At 43.1% G+C, this 11,043-nt stretch overlaps 1 protein-coding gene across 1 annotated transcript in view; it reads right to left on the bottom strand.

Moving 5' to 3' along the window:
- The window catches only part of LOC103774201 (ral GTPase-activating protein subunit alpha-2-like), a gene marked incomplete at both ends in the record, with an annotated part of 20,249 nt that extends 10,404 nt beyond the window's left edge, over positions 1-9,845 (bottom strand). The window contains 11 exons of the mRNA XM_008941590.1: positions 1,313-1,468; positions 2,533-2,656; positions 3,462-3,533; positions 3,841-4,612; positions 6,062-6,248; positions 6,722-6,859; positions 7,019-7,087; positions 7,440-7,550; positions 8,063-8,171; positions 8,445-8,503; positions 9,717-9,845. Coding sequence (XP_008939838.1) covers positions 1,313-1,468; positions 2,533-2,656; positions 3,462-3,533; positions 3,841-4,612; positions 6,062-6,248; positions 6,722-6,859; positions 7,019-7,087; positions 7,440-7,550; positions 8,063-8,171; positions 8,445-8,503; positions 9,717-9,845 — 1,926 coding nt within the window. The remainder of the gene's footprint in view (positions 1-1,312; positions 1,469-2,532; positions 2,657-3,461; positions 3,534-3,840; positions 4,613-6,061; positions 6,249-6,721; positions 6,860-7,018; positions 7,088-7,439; positions 7,551-8,062; positions 8,172-8,444; positions 8,504-9,716) is intronic.
- Positions 9,846-11,043: the final 1,198 nt, after the last annotated feature.

Raw genomic sequence — 11,043 nt, 5'->3', positions numbered from 1 at the left:
TGACTGGGAAAGACATTGTAGCAGTTCCCAAAGATGAATGGTTTCTGCTGCAAAATGATCTGTTCTCCATGTCCAGGTGGAATAGGGTAAGAACAAATGGGATTAAACTGAAACAAAGTCAAAGCTACAAGAAATCTTCTCACGGTACAAAAAGTGAAGCATTGGAATAGAATGCCTAGGGAAACTGTGAAACACCCATCACTGGAGTTTTTAGCTGCAGACAGACAGGTACTGGCCAGGAACAACAAAAATACACATAGTCTAACCCTCATGAAGTGACAGAGCCTGTACAGCCTCTAAACATGCACGACAGCCCTACTCCTCTGCCCCAGAGCACTCGGATTACATTTTTTTCCACAGCCCTGTGAATCCCCTAGTACAAAGATAATGAGTTGCGTACATGAAGAGAAACATGTAATTTTGTTGACTATGTATTTTTAATGAGAGATATCACAATATAAAAAGAAAGGATCTAGCTTTAGTACTAAATACTGGGCAAGTTTTCAGGACCAGTCATCAGAAATGCCATATTTTTATTTTGAGGAAAAGCACATGTTATTTTGAAACTCAGTGGGCAAATACAATCACCCAGTGGCATATTTATAGGTAATTTTCAGAACACAATAGTACCACATGGTAGACTGGGTGGCTGTAGCAGCATTATTAACGCACATTAACAACCTATGCAGGACAAGTTGCCAATCCTAATTAAAAAGGCAATGATTTGGTATGCACCTAAAATCTTTGACTCTAAGCAGCAACTGACAAGCAGCTTAATCTCAAATCACTCCTTATTAGGAAAGGCAAATGATTGAGTACTGATACCAACAAAATTTGGGGCTGGGTTCCATCCATCTTTGCAAGAGAGTCTGCTTGTCAGGATTGTGAGTAACTGGATAATGGCTTTAAATAGCAGTCGGCTGCTTTTGGTACCATGCTTGTCACTCCTCTTTTACCTCTCCTCTTTCTGGTACACGGGGGATGATTCATCTGTGAGGTTTTATTACGCTGCACTTGGTTGTTCTGTTCTACCAAAACACAACAGTTTTGGCAGGCAGACAGCCTACAAATGAAATTATTGCTAATATTATTACTAATGGTGGTATTTGAGGCTACCATGGAAATGTTAATTGCATTTCAGAATCCAGAACTGAGATGCCATTTAATTCAGATCATCTAGCTGCAGCTACCACGTGGCACAGCAAAGATGGGCGGCTGGCACCAGCCAGCAGAACCCGTTCTCAGCTTCGGCTTCGACTGAAGCGCTGGAAGACGGCAGGCGGCGTTCGGACAGGCACAGCACATCCTTTACCTTTTTGGTCAGTGAATCGTCTGAATCCGAGGGCATTCTTGTGGACACGTGGAAGATGATTTCCAGAGTGGAGGTGGCATAGTAGGGCGCAGTCTGTCCCGTGCTGCCGTTGCGCTGCAGGCCGCCCATGAACCCGCCGTGCGTCGAGAGGTCGACCTGGTCGATGGAAAGCCACGGTTAGAAGGCATGCAGGAGAGCTGATCAATCATCACGACCTGCTTGTGTATCAAGACCTGGTGAATTCACCACTCCAGAGCTCTGTAGCAGTCTTCCCCTATAGGGTTTGTGATCTTTGTGTTAGATCCATTTCCCACTCCTGTATTGAGCATTTACTAACAGAAAACATCTCTCAGCTAGGTATGGAGTCGTTATCTACAAGGCTATCTTCCCCTCCTTCCAGCAGGTAACAGCCAGGCAGCAAAAGTGTTCTGGCATGGGCAGCTCTCGCAGGGCCACGCCTGGCTTCACGAGCCCACTCAAAACATACACTGTGAGAAATAACTTTAAAGGGCAGAGAAAATACAAACCATCAGAAAATCTGCAAAAAGAAACCAGAGGTTTGTACAAGAAGAAAAACATCAGAAGAAACTATTCCAGAGGATTATTCAGTAGAAATGCCTCCCTGAAGACAAGGCTGTGTCCAAGAGCTTGTTTGTTTTCCCAACGGCAGCAGTCTAACTGCAGATGTCACCTCTCCCTGTAGACCTTGTGTCACTTAAATCCTTAAACATGAAACACAGCTACCATGTACTTCCAAACCCATAAATGTTCTTGTCATTTAGGTTACTGACACACCATTTCAGCCACACAAACTAAACCCAGGTGTTTGTGTCCTTCATAAAGCAGTCCTGTGCTTAAATGACCTGACCATGTGAAGAGTAAAAGGAGCAAAAATTAAGGTAAAATTATGCTATAGCTCTTAACGATGCAGAAAGCAGAAATGTCTCCTGCAGCACCACCTGTCCGTCAGAAATGGGAAGGATGTGCTCAGCCAGAAGGAGCATGTGGATTTACACCATCCAGCTAAAAAATTGACCTTTTAAGTACAGCTAAAGAGTAGTTCATATTAAAATTAATCTTCTTTTTTTTGTTCTGGAGGATTAAAAAATATGCAGTGATATAAGCAGTTTGTTTTCCATTTACCTACTTAACTGGCTTACTTTGATTTCCATGGGTCTTCAGACCAAGTGTGGCAGCTTGCCTGAATTTATGACTCTTACCTCCCAGCCCAGCCCAGCCACAAAATCTTCATAAGCCTGGCTTCCCCTCGTGTTGGAGAGTATGGAACACTTGTCCTCCTGCCCTTCTGCGATGTAAAACACCGCGATCTTGTGAGTTTCACGGCTGTAAGCACACAGAAAAAGACAGAAAAAGTTAAAGAATTTAACTCAGAATTATTTTTTACATCACCTGGACTCAAAAGCTATGAACCTGTGACTGCGTTTGACACTACACATCCACTTTTATGCACGCAAACACATAATTCAATTTCAGCTGCAGAAATGTATTTTCACGGGCCCTTTTCCCTATGAGCACACTGCAGAGACACCACGGGTCAGAGAGCAGAGCCAAGTCTGCTCCTCCCGTGCCTCAGCACAACAACTGCTGACCAAGTGCAGTTCCAGGGTTAATCGCCTCCGTCTGCGCAACCTTGCCAAAGACAGGCAGACTGCACAGGAGTCAATGGGAGCCATGTTCAACCTACAGAATTTTAATTGTAGGGTGAAAGAAAAAAACATTACTGGCTTTCAGATCCTGGGTTGAGTTTTACAAGGCTGACAGTGAGAGTTGGCTTCTTTGGAAACAAGCTGAGTGGATTGACACGGGGATTGTCCTGCAAAAAACAGCCCTCTGTGTGAGCTGAGCCAAGGCCACGAAAGGTGCTGGAACTTCTTCCCTGCCCTCTCAGCAAAAGGAAACTGGAACTAGGTTGCTCTGTGTTAGTACTTGCTACTGATTCAGCACTCTGTGTATACAGTGCCAGTGGCTGGTCCATCCAGGCTCCAGAACTCACGAAGAACAATCCATTTTTCATACAAATATTTGTATTGCTGGCACGTGCAAATCTTAATGAAGTTTTGGTGATGTGCTTATTCTCTCTTTGGAGACATGAACCTTGCCAGGGGTGTGTGCAGCAAACATCACCTACCATTGGCGGGAATCCAGATTTTTCAGTTCTCGCAGTAACTTTGCATTCTTCTTAAGCAGATGAAAGCTTTTTCTATAAAGATATAAAAAGAAATATTTGAAGGAAAAAGCAACACCATACAGACACGGTACTGTCTAATTAAAATACCTATGAGAAGGCAATCAAATAAGCATGATTCAAATGATATTTTTATTATTATAAACAATCTGCAGACGTCTATTAAAAATAGTTACTGGAGCAGGTATACATAGAAGTTCAAAAGGGTGCTCTGCCGCCAAACTATACACATCTCACTTTCTTAAGAGGGTAGATGTTCTGGCATAGAAGTGGCAAGAGTAATAAGAGTACTGAAAATATGTCCTTAATACTTTCTTCCTACCTTCTATCCCAGGAATTCATTCCCAAGTCATTTAGCAAGAGCCGACAAAAATAAAAGGAGGCTTGGGGTTCAGTAGGACGTGGTTCTTCTTGGCGGGTCACCTTCATACTGCAGTCTGAGCTGTATTTAAATATGTGCTCTTTTTCCTGGGCGCTCTGCCTCATCAGGGCTTCAATGATGGCACTCTCCTGCTCGTGGCTCATCCCACAGGGAGGTGGCGACGGCTCGTTCAGCTTTCGCTGGGGATGTAAGAGGCATTCCGGACTGGTGGTACCTATCTTCTCCAGCAACTGGTCGAGAGCGTCTTCTCCTTCCTCCACCTGAGAAATGTCTTCCTGGGAAACGCAGTGGTGCTGGGGGCTGTCCGAGAGGAGGAAGGCGTCGGCCGCGCTCTGCCGCGGCGCGCAGCCCTCCAGAGGCCCGTACAGCATCCTGCCATCCCAGGAGTACTTCCCGGAGATGTCCCGGACGATCACCCGCACGTCCGAGGGGGCTGCCGCCGGCTCGGCCTCCGCCCTCTTCTCGGCGGGGATTTGGAGGTAGGATATCAGAGTGCTGTCGTTGAACACGAAGAGCTGCAGGTTGGGGCTCCGGAAGACTTCTGAGGAGAGCTCGGAGGACTCCACGTAGGAGTTGTCGTGGTTCTCACTGAGGAGACTGTGGAGAACGGCAGGGCCTCCGCTGAGCGGGTAGTGGCTCAGGTGGTTCACCAGGTGGGTCATAACCATCCGCGCCGTCAGAGGTATCAATTCCAAATTCCTCCTCTTTTTTTCTAAAATGAGCAATGAAAAATTAATGGGTCAATAAGAGAAGTGAGAGGCAATTAAAAAAGAGCATCAGCAAGTTTCTGCTGTATTTCAGAATCTTGCCTTGTTTTGTCTTCCTGAACGTTCCTGTTCAAGAAACTATTTACAATCACTTTCCCAGAAATTCTACCTGTCACACTTTTATTTTATTTTACCACACGTCCTTTGACTTTTAGCCTACTGGAACATCCAGGTCACAACAGATCCCACAATACCTGCTATCTCTATTTCTGTCTGGCAAGCTCAGGTGTTTCTCCCCACCACCTGTATTCCCACAGTCATCATCCTAGTAGTAAATCTCTGCATTAATCCTTTTCAAACAAAAGCAAACTAAAGAACTTGCAGGGCACTAACATCTCCACAATGAGAATCGTGTCACCTAAAATGACAAATGTACCTGACATGGAAATTTAACTTTCTGCTATCCACAACACGCCCTGCTCAGTAAGAAACTGTCGTCAAATAGGTTTTAATGTTTTCACACCTTTTCATTAACACTAAATGTTCATACTCAAAACCAGAGAAAAGCTGTAGGATTGAAAAGCAGTACGGCATTAAATCCTGAAAATACTGCTTTATAGCATCACTGCAATCTAACATTATCTCACACAACTTAGTGCATCTGTACGTTTGATTCTTCTGCAGAAATATGTTAATGCATATTATTATATGAAATGACTTAAAATGGACATAATCTGTAGCTGAACAGACACTGTTTCAAAGGTTATTCTAAAAAGTGTTTGAAATAAAGATGATCTCTATACTAATTCACTTAGAGATTAATTATTTCATATCTTTGGCTGCTTACTTTTAAGTCAACTTTAAAAAGTTAGTAACAACGTACCTAGATCCAAATAACCTCCTTCCACTTTAGAGACAGGTAGATGGTGAATCATTTTGCATATTTGTGCAGCTGCAGAATTTCAGCCAAGTTACACATGCTCTTCTCAAATCACTCGGAACAGGCAAATTATCTATGGCAATGGAGCCATTTCTACTGAAAAATTCACAAAGGGCAGGCAGCTGTGTGCTTCTGGAAGAGGTTTGACTTGGGGCTTATCTTATTTGTTGAATTTAATTCTATATACTAAATTATAAGTAGTACTAAAAGCAAAACCAGCTTCTCTGTCTACCCTGTCCCTGTACCAATTTCTAACTACACAGCACCTTAGTGTCACTTTCTGTCTCCTGTGATCTTCATAAAGAGCAGTGTCAGCAACAAACTTGAACAACCTATTACAGAGGCAACTGAAACTCATCAAAAAAGGGCGCTGCCTGATTTTCAAGGAACAGTTGCTAGGTGCAGTAAGGAGGAGCAAGTTTTCAAGGAGAGATGTAACCTGGAAAGCTGCGTTTCATGTCCCTGCTGCTGAACATCCATGTGCTGGTCCCCCCCACGCTCTCTGAGCTCTTACCTTCGGCGACAGTGAGCAGGTTGCCCAGATCCGTGGAGGAGGAGTGACACTGGGCTGGCTCGGAGCTCTTGACGTTCCCCAGCGGCAAGAACGGGTCGTAATCTCTGGAGGAGAGGTCTGCCAGGCTCAGCACGTAGTGGCTCTGCTGGGTGTAGGTGCTGGAGCCGTTCACACAGCAGTGCAGGACCTGCAGGGGGGGCACGCTACAGCACCCGCCTGAGCACGCTCCCCGAGGAGACACCCACCCTGATTCTTACATTGGGAAAGGCAGGACGTGCTTCTAAAAACATCCATGCCTAAGTACAGCATTTTTAAAGTAATGCTTTTCATCAGCACTTATTTTGTAGTTTAACAGCTCACTTCGGGACTTAATTCTGTATTCTAAATAATTCAAATGCTTTTGCAAAGATTATTTTCCCTGGCTCATTCTGTTGAGCATTTCAGCTTTCTCTCTTCACCACCCTCTGTCTGTTCTACATCCCAGGTCGCATCATTTAACATTTTGCACTCTTCACTTCTCATCTGTATGACTTCTGCCAACACTGAGAGAATTCCTAATTTTCTAGGGCTTGCTAAAAATGCTTCTGAGGCTAACAGGATCTGTGACAGGCCTGTTTAAACACCTTGACACAACACATCATGATTATCCCTTGTACTCACTCTGTAAATATAGTCCAGCAGAGGAGCTTTGGATGCGTGTTGATCTTCAAGACCACCAGCAGACACTGGCTCCAGCAGCATTTTCATGGGTAATGCCATACACCAATCCAACAAACAAAGCAGCAGTGAAACTATAAACTAAACAAAACCACGTAACACACTATTAATGTGCATTTTATTAAACTCACCTATGAGTCTGAAACTTTAAAACATGACTCTGGTTCAAAACAACTTCATTTAATAGTCATCTTGAAGGGCACAAAGGCAGACTGGAGACTGAGCTTTCCATCAACATACCTTTTTATCTGCTTCCACAGAGGAGTACTCAGCACTTGGCAACAGAAATGCAATAGTGGCCACAAGGATCTACAGCAAAACAGACAAAAATCCCAGGAGGACATTTAACTCTTTCACTGTAAAGACAGAGCATGAACTTCATTTGAACGGGGTATGAAAAAGGGTAAATTATCTGAGGGGCATCTAACTGCCCTTCTAATCAATGTCCAAGTGAAACAAAAAGTTTTACTGAGCATTTTGGAAACAAATCACTTCAAATGAAAGAAATAGGCTGGTCCTAGGACTACAGAAAGTACATTTCCCAACAATAAGGGCAAAAGAAAGAAACAGTTAAAGTCACAGTTACAGTAGCTCAGGTAAGGAATTAAGAGAGCTTTAGGTATGATTCCCATACAAACATTTTTTAAAGAAACCGACGTACTTCAGTGATTTTTCTGGACAGAGAGGACTCGTACTGCTGAAGCTTTTGCCAGTAAGAAACCAGCAGCTGAAGAACATCACAGGCTACCTGAGCTACCAGCTTATTAGAGAACTGGAAGAGAAAAGGTGATTAGCAGTCAAATAAAGTATCCAGCTACAATACAATGCATGCAGTTTTTCTATGTTTAAAGTTATTTTGCACCAATGCAAACAATAAAAAGCATCAGTGTTGCAAAATCAAATTGTTGACGTTTTCTACATAAACTTAACTCTGTTGTGGAAAGGGTCTTTAGGTACACAATCACAGGCTAGTTTTGCAAGTGTTTTGCACGTTGTATAGGTTGCCACCTTGGCCTGGCTGAAGAGCTGAACCACACTGGCTGGAGATAATGACCTCCTAATGACACAGGAAGGGTCAGAACTGGGAGGCACCCTGCTGAAGATGGCTACTGCCACATCACTAATGCTCTGCAAAGCCTCCCGAGCAGTTGTGTCCTGCCAGTGCTTCAAGCAATGAAAAGACAAACCAGCAGCCTGTGCTCCACAGAGCCAGCAACGACATCAAACCTGGCAATGCCTTTTTTACACAATGCTTATTGCTGACAGAGGCCCTCAGAGGGATACCTTCAGGGTCACACCTATGACATTGATGGCTTCCTTCACTTGGGGATGGTTCGTGCACTGTGTTAGCTCTTCACATATCCAAACTCCAAGGCCACAAATGGCTATGCACCTTTTTTTAAAAGAAAAAGGGGTTGTGTCAGAAGTTTTAGAAGAATATTTAAGGGAAAAAAAAAGAAAAAGAAAGAAATGCACAAAGCTGAGATCTCTCTTTTCCCTCTCACACATCAGGTGTGGAGTGGATCTCACCTTCCACAGGCTGAAGTGAAGAACTCATCTAAATGGGATCAGACCACAAGGCACTGGTAACAACTCAGCTGTACAAGCACCAAAAATAACTATCAAGACTCTCCTATTTTCCCATTTCTTTTACTCATTATTTTACCTTGCAGCTTCACTTGGCTCCTCTGTAGCATTCTTCAATAAAATATTTATGAGGTAACACTAAAATAATAAAATAAATCAGAATAAGCATCTTTTTCATACATCTGCTTTATTTAAAGTTTTTTAATTTTTAAGTGAAATAACTTTTAATTTTCAGTCTATTCTTAAAGCAATTTTACCTTACACCAATTTCATTTTGTCAAGGGAGAAATGCTGATTGCAACCCACACATACAAGCCCTTGTGGATAAAACTAACCAACCCCAAAACTACGTATGGGCAGCAAGAAGGAAATCAACTAATTTTTAGAGGTGATGGGTATTTACTAATGGTGAGTGGTGATCACTTCATAATACAAACTATAGCATTTAGTGCTAAACAAGCCACATTATGAAAAATTGAGTGTATTTTTTAGTACAGAAAAGATAACTTTTAAAATGGAAACTGTTTTAGCATACCTCCAGTGACTCTCTGAGGCCTGATGAAGAAAGCAAGAACTGGAGCCAGGCCTGCTTAAGGTTTCACATTCTCTCCAGTTCTACCCTCCCTCTCACACCAATTTGGAGATTCCTCCCCAGACAGATCTAATTTCAGGTAGTGGATCACTGTAGTGCCTCAAATTCATCAAAAAGCAACAGAGGCTTCTGAGAGGGCAACCTTTTGGGCAGGTTTCACCTGCAAGTGATGCTCCAGGTCACCTTTGTTGGGTCTTTGCATATCATTTTTTTTCCCCTACAAGATTATTGTTGTGAAGATCATTAAACTACTAAGCTTTCCATTCTGCAAAGCAATTCATGTCTCAGGGTGTCCCACTGAAATTAATTCCCAGGGAAGAACCATTCACATCAGATGATGGTTCTAATGGTGGAATTTTCTTAACTATAATACCAATAAGGCAAAAAGTATCTCCCCTTATGCACCACCCACAAGTCGATATACACAAATACGATGAACAGAGACTTTAAATAATAACACCACCATCTAATGAATTGACCTGACAGGCATCTGTCTGGAAAACATTGCATTTGACTATAGCCTCTTCACCCTCCTTGAAAACAAAATCTAATTTGCAGTATCTAAGCTTTGTCAATTTTATGGTACATATTAAGCAAAGCAATGTTTACCACACAAGCACATACAACATGTGCAGCTGTGGGGCTTGGAGGAGAAGGCAGGGTTTGATTTTTAAACAAAACCACACAGGGGGAATGAAGTGACTGAAGTAAAAACGTGTTATGTTACCTGAGGATTTACTAACAAGGTGTGACTCTTACCTTCACATCTGCAGTGCCCACAATGATCTCACCGGGTTCTGAAATGGGCCGCAGCAGGGGGATCTCTTGGTAGATATTTGGAAAGCAAACCAGAGAACCAAGGATGGTGTGAGCTTCTGAACGGGGAGCCTAATGAAGGAAAAGCAAACCAAAATATCAATAAAAAAGCTCCATAAAGCTATGAAGATGACAGAAGCTATGAGTCTGGTGTACCTTACCATCAATGCTAGGTGCTGTGTTCACAGTGTCCTGAGGAACACGTGCTGGCAGCTGCTCCTTTACAAGTCCAGCAGAAGCTGTGCTGAAGCTAACACACTGACAGACTCTTGTTGGGACTAACAGACACTTACCTGCCCATGCTTTTTGCTGCTGCATTGCTCCACTCTTGTCCTGGGGCTGAGCTTCTCCCCCAGCATGCACCTGGCCCTACTCCTAACCACATTCTACATTTTTAATACTGCCTCTGTCATTACACGATCCAACTATCCATAATTTGGTGTCAATAAAAATAAATACAGAACAACCTAAAGAAAAGCTTAGAGCTTTCAGCACTAATCCAGCACTGCTATTAGCTGATAGTGTGACACAAAGGACAGCAAAATGCACTCAGACTGTGTGCATGGTAAAAATGTGTAGAGAGATTCCCACCTCGATAAAAACATCAAAAGCATGAGCTGTAACTGCATTAATTGCTGCTGTATAATCTTGTGCAGTGTTGAAAACACAATGCACACTAAATTTTGCGCTTGGAGGAAAAGTGGAAGGTGGTGGTATTTGGTTTATTTTTTCCATGGTAAGTTGAGTATTCATTTCTTATTAGCACATTAAGCTTTGGATCAATAATTAGGATGATCAGTTTTTCAGAGAGATGACAGAAAATTAAGGGCTGTAGACTCTTGAGGGATGATGGGGAAAGCACACCAGTCCTGTTCTGTGGAAACACGAGAGGACTGTGTCCCTGTGCAGGGCACACAAATATCATGAGCAGCAGTAAAAGCACCTGGCCAAACCCAACCAAAATGTTTCCCCTGAACTTGGGTTTCATGTACAGAAAGCTCTGCCCGGGATTGCTGGACCTTTACCCTGATTTTGGCACCCCAGTCATTTGCTGTTTTACTTAGCCTTCACTAACTTAATCAAATAGAGGCACAATTGCTTTAGAGTCGATATCCAAGTAAGAAATTCCTATTTCCAGAAGATTTCCCTATTTTCCATATTGGCTCAGTGAGAAAAGCTCAGGGGACTCTGCAGTCCCGGTCCTGCTCTCGGCGCGTTAGGGAGGAGATGATTTCCTCACACCTCAGCCCTGTGATGGAACACCTCTGCA

The sequence above is a fragment of the Merops nubicus genome, unplaced genomic scaffold (assembly GCF_000691845.1).
Source record: "Merops nubicus isolate BGI_N331 unplaced genomic scaffold, ASM69184v1 scaffold51795, whole genome shotgun sequence".
Classification (NCBI taxonomy): domain Eukaryota; kingdom Metazoa; phylum Chordata; class Aves; order Coraciiformes; family Meropidae; genus Merops; species Merops nubicus.
Note: the sequence above shows the minus strand (reverse complement) of the source record. Positions and strands in the feature narration are given on the sequence as shown.